This window comes from Hoplias malabaricus, chromosome 1 (assembly GCF_029633855.1).
Source record: "Hoplias malabaricus isolate fHopMal1 chromosome 1, fHopMal1.hap1, whole genome shotgun sequence".
NCBI classification, from domain to species: Eukaryota; Metazoa; Chordata; class Actinopteri; order Characiformes; family Erythrinidae; genus Hoplias; species Hoplias malabaricus.
The window spans coordinates 83,026,840-83,042,997 of NC_089800.1; the positions used below are offsets into that span (position 1 = coordinate 83,026,840).

General features: G+C 40.5%; 1 protein-coding gene across 5 annotated transcripts in view; it reads right to left on the reverse strand.

Moving 5' to 3' along the window:
• The window catches only part of daam2 (dishevelled associated activator of morphogenesis 2), a 109,081-nt gene that overhangs the window by 22,883 nt on the left and 70,040 nt on the right, over positions 1-16,158 (reverse strand). For 2 of the 5 annotated variants that reach the window (XM_066675242.1, XM_066675252.1), the window contains exons 6-18: positions 11,353-11,686; positions 9,959-10,069; positions 9,738-9,841; positions 9,569-9,635; positions 9,282-9,399; positions 8,260-8,398; positions 5,973-5,996; positions 5,101-5,159; positions 4,825-5,009; positions 4,378-4,692; positions 3,215-3,322; positions 2,349-2,378; positions 527-633 (exon numbers count right to left, since the gene is read on the reverse strand). In XM_066675242.1, coding sequence (XP_066531339.1) covers positions 527-633; positions 2,349-2,378; positions 3,215-3,322; positions 4,378-4,692; positions 4,825-5,009; positions 5,101-5,159; positions 5,973-5,996; positions 8,260-8,398; positions 9,282-9,399; positions 9,569-9,635; positions 9,738-9,841; positions 9,959-10,069; positions 11,353-11,686 — 1,701 coding nt within the window. The remainder of the gene's footprint in view (positions 1-526; positions 634-2,348; positions 2,379-3,214; positions 3,323-4,377; positions 4,693-4,824; positions 5,010-5,100; positions 5,160-5,972; positions 5,997-8,259; positions 8,399-9,281; positions 9,400-9,568; positions 9,636-9,737; positions 9,842-9,958; positions 10,070-11,352; positions 11,687-16,158) is intronic. The other 3 variants (XM_066675263.1, XM_066675274.1, XM_066675285.1) reach the window with 3 other exon arrangements.

Sequence of the window (16,158 nt, forward strand, 5' to 3'; positions counted from 1 at the left end):
CAACATGAGTTACATCAAATCCCAACATCACTTCTGCTGCTCACTTTTTTGCCATTAAAAAAAAAAAAAAAAAAGTCTTCCCTCTTTTTTTCACTAAAAGACTAAGTCTCATTTTTTCATGAAGTCAAACTGATATGTGAGAGTTAATTCAATGCTAGAATCTTTGAGGTTGGCGATGTCAAAAATGTTCGAACTCACAACACACATTGTTATTGTTGCAGAGAAGCTCTGAAACCTGTTACACCACCCATTACAAAGAGAGTTAGACGCTGCCAAATGGCCAGACATGTTGATTCAAAAGTCTTTGGGAACATAAAAGGTGGCCCAGAACCATGACTAATATTTCATTACTCTGTAAACTGGACAGTAACAATAGAACCGTGAAAAACATCATATTTCACATGTGACCTCCTGTTGCCTGACAGTGCTGCCTATAATCCTGAGCAGTTCATGTTTAAATGAGCAGAACGCCAGTTTCTTTATAATGAACAAAAGTTAACAGTGAGCTGACTCATTAAGTACATACTTGGAGAGCAAGATAACGCAGTTCTGTGCTCGACGCCCATCAATGACTGACAGCTCCTTTACTTTCCGCGAGCTCATGTACAAGTCGTCCATGGAACCAGTCTCCTTCTGCAAAGAAAGAGAAAGGAAGAGATTATTAGGATAATTACCCTTTAATTGCAAACTTACACCTTGCAAGTGAGCTAATGGCCTGGGTTAATGAAAACAAAAATGTAATTTGGAACAACTCTCAAGGAGAACAAAACATAAGGCCAATGATACTGTGTGAATTAGGTTATTGTTAAAACTTGTTAGGGAAAAAGTTCACAGATTTACTGCAGACTGAATCACTAGCCCTTCCACGATCTTTCTCCATTAGCGCTTTACATGTAAAGTGTGTGGATGAACCGAATTACCAGCTAATGAACAAGCCAAAACTTACAGCAGAGATCATGTACTTGCCTTAATGGGGAATATGGGATGTTAATAAATTTCAGCCAAGGACCATGTTTTACAATTGCAAAAATCATTCCAGCGATGGAGAATATATTGGTGTGGTATTAGATAAACAAAGGAAGCTGAGAGAAGATGCAGAGGCTCATAAAACAGCCACTAAATCCATAACTTTCCATAAACCACATAAAGTAACAGGAAATTTCAGAGGTGACTGTGAGTGAGCGCCATATGATGGAAGCTCAGACATGTGAGAGAACCTTGGCTGTGGAGAGGAGCATGTTTAAAATACAGTGTACTATTTATGGGTCCAAAGCTTTTCTGGTGCTCTGAATGTTCTCTGAAGGTTCAAGAGTGATGCAACTTCCCCAAGACCTGGGTCCAAATAAGGCTCAGTTCTTCCATGACTGTGGTGCTGTTCTCTCTCTTTTTCTCATTCTCTCTCTCTCTCTGAAGTGACTGATGAGGTTTTGGTTTGGCAGAAGTGTGAGGGACTACTCCTACTCATACAATATTCAGGCCATGCCAGAACACTCTATACCAAGCTCTGTGCAGATGTGCTGGGGAGTAGAGAGCTAACATTCAGGAAATACAGGGCCTGGGGGTGGGGTGCTTATTACACTTATAATAACACTTCATTCTGAAGTCCAAAATATGGAATGACGGGGCAACACCAGAAATAATCTCCACAAACAACAGGAATAGCTTCTATTTCATAAAATGTACTACATTTTGACTCATTCTTTTAACTACTCGTTTAAAACATTATGGGTATATTAGCTAATTTAAATATAAGCTCACAGGAGAAATGAGTCACATGCATTATTTCTTTTCTAAAACTTGGTTATGCATCCCACTCCCTTAATAACGGCATCAAACCAGTCAGCTAAGAAGTGCACCAGTGTTGCTTGAGATTTTTTCCATGATCAGCATGCATATTTAAGCTAGAGTTCATGTTTGAATATTCCAGGCTTTCACTTGCTGTTCCAAACTAAGTAATAGATTTGGGTCTGGCCAGTCAAAATGTCCCAGTGTTTCATTATGTCTAATAAAGAACTGGCATGCAGACACCATACAGTGGTCACCATTAAACTTGGGAATGTTAATGTTGTGCTCTGCTCAGACATAAAATTGTTGGGAGAGTGAATTAAAATGGACAAGAGCATCAAGGCACTGGTGTAACCCTTAGCTGACATCTGGCATCGCCATATCTACTATATACACACATTTATATACGCATTTCCTTCTTATTTATAGGTACCATTTTGGAGATACAGTGTGACATTGGAACAATATTCTCCAAACTCAAAACCTACAAGACAATCAAAGCATGAAATTCGCTGGAAGCAGCAGATGAATAAATGCCCTGGCTATGGAGATGGAGGACTCACCTGCTTGAAGGATTGGTTAGTGAGCAGCTCCTGGTCAGGCAGATAGAGAGCAGCACAGAGAGAATAAAAACATTGGGAAACATGCAGAGATTAGCTTCAAGCAGCAGAACAACAGCAAAAGACACAGCCAGCGCTGGGCTGTAGATCAGATTCAGATCAGACTACACGCAGGGCCGGATGCTGCACACTGTGATTTTGGCTCAGTTCTAAAAAAAAAAAATATAAAAGTGCATGTACAATCCAAACTGCTGACTGGTAGTGTACTTTCCCATATTTAACACACACACGTATATTAGCTGTCAGATACGGGAGGGTACACTACTAGTCAACAGTTTGGACTGTATATGCATCCTTCAGAATCTTAAAAGATGTTTTAGTCTACAGTTACAATTCTGTTCTAGTGAAAAGTGCATATATTTACAATTATTATTTATATTATTTAATATATTTTTAGCTTAGTTTATGCCATGTTTTTTTTTATTAAATCATATTTATGGATTCATTATTATCCCGAAATGTGGACATTTTTTTTAATTAAGTGGAAAAAAAAACACAATGCATATTCTCTGATTTTTTTAAACTGAATAACTGCTGTGTTATTAGGACATTGCTGATAGTAATTGTTGGCACTTTCAGGCCTCAAAGAGCATCTGTTCACCCAATAAAAGCACTAAAGATACTACTGCATGCATCTGGAGCACAACAAGCCATTCAGCAAAGAACAGCTGCTACTGCTGAACACTGGAGCATAAACTGCAACATCATTCAGAGACACATACTCATATACATTCAACAACCCCTCAAACACAGCAATATTCAAGCATTGCAACTGAGTCAGACTACGCATTTAACCACAGCATCCATACTTGTTGCCTTTGATAAGCGGAGAACATCTTCTCAATTTCTTTCAGATCAAGGATTTTGAAGGCCCTCAGGTCATCGATGTCGTGCCAAATGGTACCCGTGATCTTGTTCTGTGGATAGAGGATGACACCGTATGATATTACTGTTAGGAAATAATAAATAAGTAAATGCATATCTGGGAAAACTGTCTCAATAAATAGTGTGTTATGTCATAGTGTACGTGCTCCAGACAAGAAGGCTCTTCCAATTCTTAGATACCTTATATATATATGCTGCCTACCGAGTTACCTTAATCTGGCTGAATTTCCTCACCCACTAAAGCAATCCCATGATGCAACACAAGCAGAACTCTTGTCTATTTCACTCTTCGACCAGGGCAACTATAATTAAATTCATGATAAAATGGGAAGAACAGAATCCATCGTGCTGACACACTGAGACTATGCTAGCACAGACTGCGTACAATGTGTGTAAAAAAAGCCGTGACTCAATCAGCCTCATGTGAACAGACGTCCGTTAGAATGCTGCCTATTTAAACAGCTAACTACGTTTTGGGATAGACCATATAGGTACAAACAGTCATAGACACCCCTAAATAGTGAATTCAGGTACTTTAAAAGTGCACATATCGTGGACACAGATCTTTAGTATTTCTGTTATTCTTTGTAGCAGATGCACATTATTTTAATATCCCCATGCGTAAGGCCAAGCTACTTCTAGAGAGGTACACACTCCACAAGGGTTGGTTTTGGAGCAATCTGGAGCAACCCTATGGAGTTATGGGGTAGTATATTAACTTATGAGATCTATTGCATAAAATACACACCACTGTAAACATACAATAAGCAATGTAGTGTTGCTGGAACCTTAGAGACTTTGACTGCAGCAAAATGAGGAACAAACTCTCTATTAACACCAGATTTTCATACATTTGGTCATGTTACTCAGTGTATGTCAGATTAATACATATTCATTATAAAATACTTCTTGCAAAACAAATCCATTTCCTTATAAATATGTAACTCAAAGCTTACGCATGTTTTATGAAGTCCCTGTGCAGGCAGCCTTTGGAAAAAACTGTGTGCATTTGTTCTGTGTTTGATTAATGACATTTGATTGAGTCACTGTTATATGTTTAATGATTACAGTGCTGTGAGGTGCTGACCTCGCCCAGTTTGGCCCAGTTAAAAGACTTGAGTGGGTGTGAGGGCTGTGGGATGCTCTTGGTGCGGAAGCTGGTGCTGCTGCTGCTGTACGAGGCAGGGCCTGGGAGTGGTGGAGCTCCAGTGAAGATAGGCGGCGCTCCAGGTGGAGGTGGAGGACCTCCAGGAGGAGGTGGGGGTGGAGGTGGAGGTGGGCTGGAGAAGGGGAGTGGAGGAGGAGGAGGGGGAGGAGGAAAGCTACACATCATGGGTGGAGGAGGAGGTGCCATTGGGCCTCCAGGTGGAGGAGGTGGTGGGGGAAATGGTACACTTCCATTCTAAAGAGGACAAGAAAGATGAATTATGAATTATTATTATTTTTTCTTATATAAATCATTCTATAATAAAAAAGATGAATTCAGAATTGGTTTGTAAATTAAATTTAAAATAAAATAGAGGAGGCCACTGACTGAGAAGTCGCTGATCCGAGTGGACAGGTCCATAACCTGCTCCCTGGCTGAGCGCAGCTCCACTCCCTCCCTCTGTAACTTATCCTTCATCTTGTTTAGAGTCTTCATCATTTCGTCTTTCTCTTGTGTTTTGATCTCACACTCCCGCTCCTTCCTCTCAAGTCGAGCCATAAGCTCTGCATGATCTAAAGGAACAGAGAAGAAAACCAGCATCATTCATGTGCTCTTTCTCTCTCTTCAATCCCACCCTCCCCTAAAAATACAAATGTCCGTTACCTTTCCTAAACTTCTCGGCCTGGTCTCGCCACTGTTTCACTTCGTTCTCATTCACGAGCCTGTAGACAGGGATGTGAGTCATCAGTATACTGTGTTTATTGTATACAGCATACACAAAAAAGATACCAGCTCTTTCGTTTATCTTTACTTACCTCTTCGATCATTAATTAAGACATGTTATGTTATTTTAGTTTATGTTAATGTGAGTAATATAAACACACAATCAGTCCAGGCTCTGACACTTTGAAAAAGCAATTATACAACAACAAATGAGGTTATTTCAATTGTATAAATTTAACTCAGTGACACGGGGTCATAACCACAGCTGCATCAAGTTTTATAAATATTTTTTTTATTGTTATTAATAATACATAAGTGTTTTAAGCAGCTGGATCTACAGCCATATGCAGAAGTCTGAACACCATTTTTAACTGAGTCATTCTCTAAATAATGTTCACATCCTCTATCCTGAACAAATGTAAACACAGCATATATTTTTTTGTATGTATTTTGACAAGTTTAGCAATATTTTTATTCAATATACTGGAAAAAAAACTCTAAAATTGATTTTTCATGTTAAAAAAAAAAAATAATAATAAAACGTGCTGAAGTGTGTTTTTTCTGTAGAGGATGTTTCACATAGAAATTCAGCATTAAACCAGAGTCAGTTATTTAACTTGAGGTGCCCAAACATTTGCTCTTGACTGTAAATGATTAGCACAGAAGGTCAACGGAGGTCAACTGTTGACCTTTGAACAAAAGAGATCATTAAATGACTACACGTCTTTGCAAAAGGAATTTAGTTGCAGTGAGATGAGGGCTTTGAGGTTTATGGGAACGGCAATCTGGAATTAAATCCTGAAATGAAAGACCTGGACATGCGCTGCTTCCCATGGCTGAGGACAAAGAGAGAGTGAGACAAGAGAATTACAATTAATGTCTGACAGGAGCCACAGAGGCAGAATGAAGAAGAAAAATAAAGATGATCAATAGGAGCCCAGACGAATATGATGTATAACGGAGAGCGTTGTCTCTTTCCATATAAGCAAACAGTTTAAATGTCGGCAAGTTTGATTTAGCACGGTGCTGTCTTTTATTTAAACATTTCTGCCCCACAATAGCCGTACAAGCGATAGATTAAGTCAGCGGCTGACGCCAATATTGCTGAGTTGAAACAAAAGGCTTTCAAGCTACCAGCCAAAACGAGGAAAAACATTCTCTATTTTTGTAGGACAATTTATTCCTACTGCTAGAAGAAACATGTCAGGCCAAGAGGCCATTAATGAAGCAGAAGATCCATTTCAGCCTCGTAACGCCACTTCAGTGAATTGTTACTGTCTTGCGCTAGCTTCTAAACACAGATGATGCTGTTAGCTACTGGAAAGAATTACACTAGAGTGTAAAAATGAGATAAACAAAGTTCAGTAGGAGCTGGCACACGAGTCACCGCCACACAAGCTGTTTCCAACACTGCCTTCAAACTGGAGACTAAACACATTCATCTCGGGACTTGGCTCACAGTCAGTGCTGATGGAGAATGGAAGTGTGTGAATGTTGATTATTTTGGTCTAAACATAGAACAACTGAAAAAAAAAGGCAAAGTGAAGTAAAAGAGTGATGACAGATAGATGGACAGAGGAGGAAAATAATCACACTGCACAGACGAGTGGAGTAAAGCTTTCTACTGTAACAGAGGGAGGGAGGGACAAAGTGAAAGAGATTAAGAGGAGAGAGAGAGAGAGAAAGAGAAAGAGAGAGAGAGAAAGAGAGAGAGAGAAAGAAAGAGAGAGAGAAAGAGAGAGAGAGAGAGAGAAAGAAAGAGAGAGAGAAAGAAAGAGAGAAAGAAAAAGAGAGAGAGAGAAAGAGAGAGAAAGAAAGAGAGAAAGAAAGAGAGAGAGAGAGAGAGAGAAAGAGAAAGAAAGAGAGAGAGAGAGAGAGAGAGAGAGAGAGAGAGAGAGAACTGAGAGGGCAAACAAAACTTGATATAGTGCAGTGACAATTAAAAAGAAACAGCACCCTCAAAACACTTTGTACAGTTTAGAAACAATGCTAACTGCTATAGAAAGGTATGAATTGCTATTTACACACACACCGTTGGCTAACATGAGTCTTCAAACAACAGATCAAATGAAGTAGTAGCTGGTTGAGTGGCATTATTTATTACTGACTGGACATGTTTTATTCTTTTAATGATTAAATACACACTTACAACAGCAACATGAATTTATTTTAATGAGCACCATCACTGCTCTCAATAAAGCTTATGTAATGGGTGCCTTTCACAGAGCTAATTCAATTGGCGGCACAGCTTTGGATCACACTTTCACCATGTCCAGCACATTTCCCACCTCTGACCCTGTTCTGTTCACTCGACTCAACATCAGCTGCTCTGTGCAAAATAAGCAGCAAGAAATATGTTCAACTACAACCTTCTCCCCCCTAACACTTCCACAGCCGTTTTTGTGTGTGGGGACATCTAAGAATGTCAGCCCACTCTGTTCCAATCAGCCATCCGGAGAGGTGGAGCTCTCATTATTCTGTTCTTCAGTCGAGCCTGAACTGTTCCCGCTCGGCAGCAGCAGGCAGCACCAGACTGGGCTTTGATCTGCACCAGATCTAAAGGTGAGCTCATTACTTCCCATGGTTTCTCCACTTTTAGTTCTCTCAGGCACACAGTCACAGAGAGTCAAAAACTTGTGGTGAAAAATAATGGTAACATCTTTTGGAAAGCTACCTACATTGAGAATTTTAACACATGCCTCAGTTATAAATAAAATTGTCAAAGAAATGCACGAGTATTTTTGAATATCAGATGCTTATAAAGTGCATATCACTGCACTTATCTTTTCTATGGATGCTCCTTATAACCCAAGATTATCAGCAATATTTCATACTTTCATATGACCCCATTCTTCCATAAAACAAAGTTATAAATGGAGAGAACCGTGGTCATATACACAGTTGCCTAACGAATGTAATTTACTTAATAAAACAAATATCAACCCGCAAACACTAACAAATCTCCACACGACTACTCAAGTCTTCCTTTATAACTGCTGAAATAAATGTGACATGAAGACACCATCAAATAAAGATTCAGAAAACAACTGTGTAAAAAATATAGCTGGCGATGTTTGGAATAATAAAGCAGCTACTTACATTCGGATTATGTTCTTGACATTGAAATTGTCCAAAGGAGAAACATCTGGATCTTCCCCTTTGTCATCCTGCAGGAGGATCTGCTGAAGGATTCGGTCTAGAAGCTGCCAGTGCTGAATGCCTCCAGCTCCACGTTTATCTAAAACACACAGAACATTTAATTACTTCCATAGACTATCATCCAAAACAAGCAGGAGGTGCTAAAATACAAATGCTTTACTTTTCCTACTGAGGAAATTTACACTTATAACTAACAATAACCCCAACCTTTATTCATAATAGCAGTAATGGATGGAATTTATGAGAAAAATGCAAAATATTAATTACTGAAGTGCTTTTATTTTGCTTAAATACCAATATTTGGCACCTATATTTTGACACCAAGGGCAGTTCAGCTATACCGTCTGTTTCATGATCATTTTCATGGAGAGGTGTGATTGTTGTCATTGCTTTCACTCTTTTCTTTCATGGGTCACTAGCAGCTCAAAGCATTCTCAACATTTTACACCCGCAGAATACAGTTTTGCTAATATTTACTCAAAATATCAATGTAGATTTTCATTCTGATGAAGAAACGGCCACTAGGAAGCAAACAGAATGATGCTACAGAGGCATTTATGATATGCAAATATGATCTAAGGGAGTTTCACAGCTGTTTGGTAATTAGTCTCTCATTGCAATTAACTAGAAACAAAAATGTATTACACCATCTGTATTCATCTAGGCCTAAACCTCGGTGAATACAAATGGAGTAAACATTGTTCAATCTACAAATCAGCAGAGAGATTTAGGAGAGCTAAAAATGTAACACAGTCAAGATGCTGCTTTAGTATGTTTTAGCCAGTTTAGAGAGCACACAGCTGTATCTATGGTCCATAAGACATATGTCACAAAGCTATTAACATAAAGTGATGATATATTTGTATTATTCAAACCCCTAAAGGAGTCTGGTGCTTTCTGTGTGTGAAAGAAGGTAATTGCACTGGTTGATCGGCTGACTGAAGTAGCAGATGATCACTCACATGGCATCTGGAGGCAATGCTGGAGAATAGACAGCAGGTGAGGGTAGGCATCTGTGTGGCTCAGCTTCTTCTTGATCAGCTCAAACATCTGGCTGGCACTCTTTGTGTCCACATGTGTCTGCAAAGAAATCCCAGTTCGTTTTCTCAATTAGGGTGTAAATGAAGTCAGGAGTTTCGAAAACTTTTAAATTATCATGTTCGTTTCTGGAAGACCACATAAGGTAAGGACATCTTTAACATCTCTTAACACATACTTCAGTATTGATTAATTGACTAAGAAGACCTACTATATCAAAGCGTTTGGCCAGTTCACAGTCGTCCTCATTCCGCACCATCTCAAAGAAGTCCAAATGTCTGAAAGCATGCATAGACAAAGTAGGTGATGTGATTTATCTTTGGTTTTTAGACAAGTAATCTTCATTAAAACAAAGAAAAAAAAAACAATGATTATCTCACCTGTCAAGAGTTGCGTTTTCATGACTTCTAAGCTTGTCAATGACTGGCTGGATCCCCAACATTAGGAACTCGTACCTTAGATGGAGGCGAAACTCAAAGTTGTCCTGTGCACCAAAGCAAAGCAAATCTTTTAGTGCCACCCGAAACTATACCCAATGCCCTTAGTGGGGTAAATGTTGGTAAATACAAAAATCAGCATGAAACATTACTGATCCACAAACCTCTCCTGCTCCGGCGTTTAGCACAGCGTTGATGAAAGACATGATGGCAGTCTTCAGGTTGACCTCGTCTCTATAGCGCCCTGTGCTCCTGTCCAACTCATTCAGAAGAGTCTGAAAGACACCGATTTGTTTTGTGTAAGCACTGAGAGCAAGACATCGTTAAGATTTATCCTAAGGAGTACTTGAAACGATTACTAAAAAAGTTACAAAGTACATTTTGTGGTCCAGAACCTTTAAAATCAAACCTTTAAAAAGGTTATTCCATTAACTTTGGATTGGCATGGGGAATGCAACCAAAGGAACAGTCCTATCACTCGAGGTAATGCTTCAGTGTCAGTGTCAGTCTGAAATGATGTGATGTGCCTTAAAGTTAGGATTAGCCTAAAAGGGTTAACTCTGGATCAGGAAAGATAATTTAACTGAAGTATTAAAGAGACTGCAAAAGAACATGTAGACTACAGCTATCCAGAGAGTCCAGGGGAGGAACAGTCATGCTAACCACCAATGTTTCAAGACTCACATTAGTTGTCGCCAAGCATGACAAACACAAGAACAAACACACAGTGAAGACATATGATTCTACATATGTTCAAGGTCCATAAAAAATGGCCTCTGTAAGTGTGCGTCGCTGTTATTCTTCACAGCATGACGTACGGTTAAAATTACACAGTCACAGACAAAGTATAGTTTGAAACACTGGAAATAACACCAACTGCTGAAATGCTAGTGCAACAAAAAAAAGAAAACAAGAAAAGAAAACAGAAATGTAGCCTTGGGTCTAAAGTTCTTTGTATTCTAGTCTTTTAAGTCTCCACTTTCAATATCTAAAAAAAAGTCAATCATCATTATTGTGTTTCTATTACATAAGCAGCACATTTATCATCTGTTTTTTTTTGTATTATTCCATCCCTAGACATTCAGAACTCAGGGCTATATATATATATATATATATACACACACACACAAGACAAAAGCCCAGATATGTTACTCTGTCAGTGTTTGCTAAATATATCCTGTGATTAGATTAAGATGTCTTCTCCTAACATCTAGATGACAAAGCTCACTCAAAATACTCACAATGTGGATAGACGTGTTAAACATTTTTGTTAATAATCTGCATAGAAAAGCACTGTCAACAGAATAGGAGACTCAGAGCTTAAGGTCACCATGCAGAAACCAAGTGTTGGCTAATGGGCCAGCACTGGGCTTTGGTGCAGTGTAACTGAGTTCTCTGGATGAGCTGAAGTAGTGTCTGTAATTCAGAACTATATAACCAGCATCAGTACCTGACTTCAATAATGGGGTTGTTGCTACTCTCCCTAAATACCACTGATTTCGGTAGAAATGTTGGCACTTTTCTATTATACCCACCCCCACCCCAAACTCTATGGTACCTGGAAGCGTGTTCTCTCTGCAGCATACTTCTGGTAGTGAGCCATGGCCTGAAGCACTTTCTTATGGCCATCAGGGACTAAGCAAACTGCCCCCAGGATTTCCAGCACAGCCACTTTGGTCTTAATGTTGTCCTGGCGTAGGCTCTGGGAGATGGTATTGATGCTCTGGGGGTGGGCCAGGACGTGGGCTCGGCCCTGAGAGTTGTTCATGAGAGCTTTGATGCAGCCGATGATGGAGGTGTGGATGCGGCTCTCTGAAGTTTCGAAGTCCATGCTCTTTAGGAAGTTCAGCAGACATGTCAGGCCATCCAGCTCAATAAAGCGCGTCACAAACCTGTAGGACAAGAATAAAAGTGGCCAAATTTAATGTTTATCCCAGGAGATATTAATGTGAGGTGGTGAGCATCGCAGCTATAATGACATACACAGCAAACTTGAACAAACACATCAAGGGTGGATGATGTGCAAAAATACAACATGGCCACATTTTCACCAAACTTGATATTAGTTCATTTTTCAATCATTCATTCATTCATTCATTATCTGGAACCCTTATCCAGTTCAGGGTCGCGGTGGGTCCAGAGCCCACCTGGAATCATTGGGCGCAAAGCGGGAACACACCCTGGAGGGGGCGGCAGTCCTTCACGGCAACACAGACACACACATTCACACACAAATTCACTCATAACACTCACCCTTACGGACAATTTTGAGTCGCCGATCCACCTACCAACGTGTGTTTTTGGACTGTGGGAGGAAACCGGAGCACCCGGAGGAAACCCACGTGGACACAGGGAGAACACACCTACTCCTCACAGACAGTCACCCGGAGCGGGAATCGAACCCACAACATCCAGGCCCCTGGAGCTGTGTGACTGCGACACTCCCTGCTGTGCCACCGTGCCGCCCATTTTTCAATCATGCCACTCCATAATTATATTACAGAAAACAAAGGTTAAGTATGACTTATTGCCTCATAAATAGTATACAATTTCAGAAAACAATAAATGACTGGTTTGATCTTGATATGTATGTTATAGTTATCTGCTTATAGTTATATTACTTTGATATCATTGTGCACCCTACAGTAAAGATGAGTTTGAGCTGATCTGAGATGAAGAAGGGCTTCAGCACTATCCTGATTTATTCTGATCTCCCTCTCCATTAACGTGTATTCCCAGCAGTCTTGGCAGAGACACTCAAACCCAGATGGCTTCCATACAGCCTCAGCTGCATAAATACAAAACACACAAAACTGTATGTTCTGTAAGTGAACCCTGAAATGTGTCAGTATGGAACAAGGCTCTCAGCCCTCATTCATCACAGCAGCCCAAATGACAGTGCTCATTAGCCAGGCTAATTAAGGTCAATCATGTTCTTAACCTCACTGCTTCACTGCAGTCCTCTCGAATGATCAAGCGTTTACATACAGACGAGGCATGACATCAGCTCCGGCGACATTCTGTCTTCTATTAATGGAATTTCCCTCTGCACCTTTTCGTTTCTGTATGTGCCCCATTTTTTATGTGAAACCTACACCAGACTGCAGCGCACTCCTGCCCCTAAAGAGGCTCGGAGATGATATACAAAATAAAGAGGAGGCCCACTGTGATTTATTCCCACTAATTAGAACAGATACATTGTTTTGACATGGTCGGACAAAACTGGTCCAAGTTTCATCCCTCCCTACCACTGCTTTCTTGGCACCAAACTGGGCCTTGAAAGCCACGGATCTCACTACAATAGGAGGAAATCGCTCCATTATTATCCCATACACTGCCTCCAGCTTCACAATCGATCCAGCATTTGTTGAGCTTCTTGAGCGAACACAGCTCACCTGGCATAGGGAAGCTGTCTTTGGATTGACCTGCAGTTTTTGAGATTTCTGGGAGCACTGCGCACATGAGATCATAGCTGGCCTGTGCTAAATCTGCTACTCTAGGCAGTTAATTGTTAACACTACCATCTGGATTAGACTCTTATCCAATTTCCACATCAAACCTATACTGAGCACTCAGAGTCTGATCTGCTGGAATGTTGAGAGTAAAACACTGGTATTTAAACAGAAGCTGTTCATGTGCATTTTCAGTCTTACTTGAGTGCACAGTGGGATCATTTTCAAAGATATCCTTAGAAAACATTCTTCCACACATTTAATGCTCAGTTGTAAAAGTTGGATGCGTTCCCTGCTTCTCACAAACAAGCCTTATTCCACTCCTCGCAAACTGTTGTGTCCAGTATACAGACTCACACACATCAGATGCACGTGTGTCTAATAAGTCAGCATTAAAAAACTTGGGATTGCATCTAAGAACTGTCAAAGCCTGGTGAACAATCCATTGATCCTCACTTTCCATCAGTTCTCAGATCACACTACTGTTACTGCTTCTATTTCATATCCATCATTAATAATCTGAGCCTGGAACATATTCCTGTCGGTGCTGAGTACTGTGCTCAGCCAGGAGACAAGCCTTCTGGAGCAGTTATCTGTGAGGAGGCACAAAGCAGGACCTCATGGCATGAAACATGAGCCAACACACAGACAGAGTGCATGCCAAAGAAGCCTCCAACTCTGGAATAATGAGGTCAGGTCCAATACGACAGCCAGTTAAAAGGGCCACCTTGACTAGCACATTGAGCTGGATATCAGCCAATACTATTAGCTTTTTAAAGTGGAGCAGTGGAGCTTATCACTGCTAGACACCAATACTCTGAGAGAGGGGTTCTCAAGTCAGTTAATGTGCCCAGTGAGTGAGTGTTGCCCTGTGAAGGATATATATACTCAAAAGTGTTCATAGGTGTGAGTGTGTGAGTCTGTGTCACCCTGTGAAGGACTGGCGCCCCCTTCAGGGTGAGCCCTCCAGGCTCCGGACCCACCGTGCCCCTGAATTGGAAAAGTGGTTAAAGACAATGGATGAAAGAATCTTTTTATTTTTTCCCAACACAGATGAGAAAGTACTTCAGATTTGACATTGGGTAACAGTGTATTATCGATGGATCTAAAAAGCTACACGACATTAGGTCAGGATTAGGCTTAAATTAAAAGTTTACAGGCTTTTAAAATAATATCAGTAAACAATCAAAAGCCAACTGAAATGGGTTGAAATTGTCTCACTGGAAAAATATGGTTAGACCAATGCTTTACTACTTTTCCTCTTCTGCGATGACTTAAGTAAGGGGTCAGGAAACACCTTCACAACATGCTTACTTTCTATAGAAGGAAAGGGTGAACTAGACTATCTCATAAACACTTCACACACACACAACCACACACACCTGCGAATGCTTTCATAAACTTTTTTCTATTTCCTTTTACTCCTCGTGAAAGCAAAGAGGCCTGGGTAGCTTTGCTTCCAACCAGAGGTGTCAGAGGATCATGGGGGAGCGACATAAAACACCACTGCACCTGTGGCTAAATAAACTATAAAAATAATCCATCTGATCTCAGCTCCTGCAGCACTGCTAAACAAAGGCTTCAGCAACGAATGACAAATCACTCTCTTTTTTTATTGGGTCTTTGAGGCCATTAGGGGCCCACCCGAGTCTGTGGTGTATGAATGCACAAGCTGTGTACCGATCCCATAATTCAAGTAGGACATGTCCAAGGCCATAATTCAAAGGAATGTAAAATGCTTATTTGAATTTGAAACATTTCCTGCAAATTAAGAAGGGCCTACTGCTGAAAATGTGCAGATTTAAAACATCCTCTGGGACTCGGTGGACGTTAACAGCGACGCTCCACCAGCTGAGGCTTGATTAATCCTCTCCCTGACCCACGCAGACAGAGAGCCACCTTCAAACCACCAAAAACGAATAAAGCTATGCACACCTCCAGTATCCTGAAACACTGCTTATTAGATCAGGTTGAAAGCTGAGTGTGGTTGGAACACAGCTAGGGTAGCACACGGCGGTTTAAACTTCGTCCAACACAAACCCTGCCTCACAGGACGCTTTCTGAGCCGAAATCCTCCTCTCGTTTCCTCTCAGACCACGCAGAGCTCACCAAGAGAGTCATGCTGCTACTATTCATACAGCACTGGGACAAAAACACCCCATCGGCCAAAGAGGGTGCAGTGTTGAGTTTCAGCAAAGTCATTTGACAAATGTGAAAACAAAGAGGTTTGGTATGTTCAAACTATCCAGCCCTTTCTGAGGTCACGGAGACAATATTTTGAAGGCTAATATTTGAACGACACAGAGAGAGAGACGGATTTTGATTATTTATACAAAGTGTTGAGAGGGCAAAGACCCATTGATCTCAGGTCTGTATTTCTCTACAAAAGTGCAATCATCCTCAAAATATCCCCACAGCATTCCTCCCTACAACACTGAGGAAAGCAAGGTTCATCTGGTAATTTTACTAGAATGTATTTCAGCTTTCAAGCAATAAACTATAGATGAACCTTGCTTTCCTCAGTGTTTTATGGGGAATGCTTTGGGGGTATTTTGAGGATGATTGCCCACACACACACACACACACACACACACACACGTATATTACCCAGTGTCTGGGTATTTAAGGCTCAATGGCTAAAAGATAAATGACAACTTTATCTTTGTATATACATATTCAATGAATATTTTCCATCCTCTTTGTCTTCCTCTTCTGTTTCAAAACAGACCACAAGGCCAATAGAAATGGACCAAAGCTTCTGCACCAGAGATGACATTTTGTTTTGTGTAGTAATACTCTTTACTGTTCCGATTACAGTGATGCATGTTGGATGTTGTCCTGGCGTCTCTTTGGAGGCAGGCATAGTATATTCACTTTCACCGTGACTTTAAAAACACTATATATGAAATCAT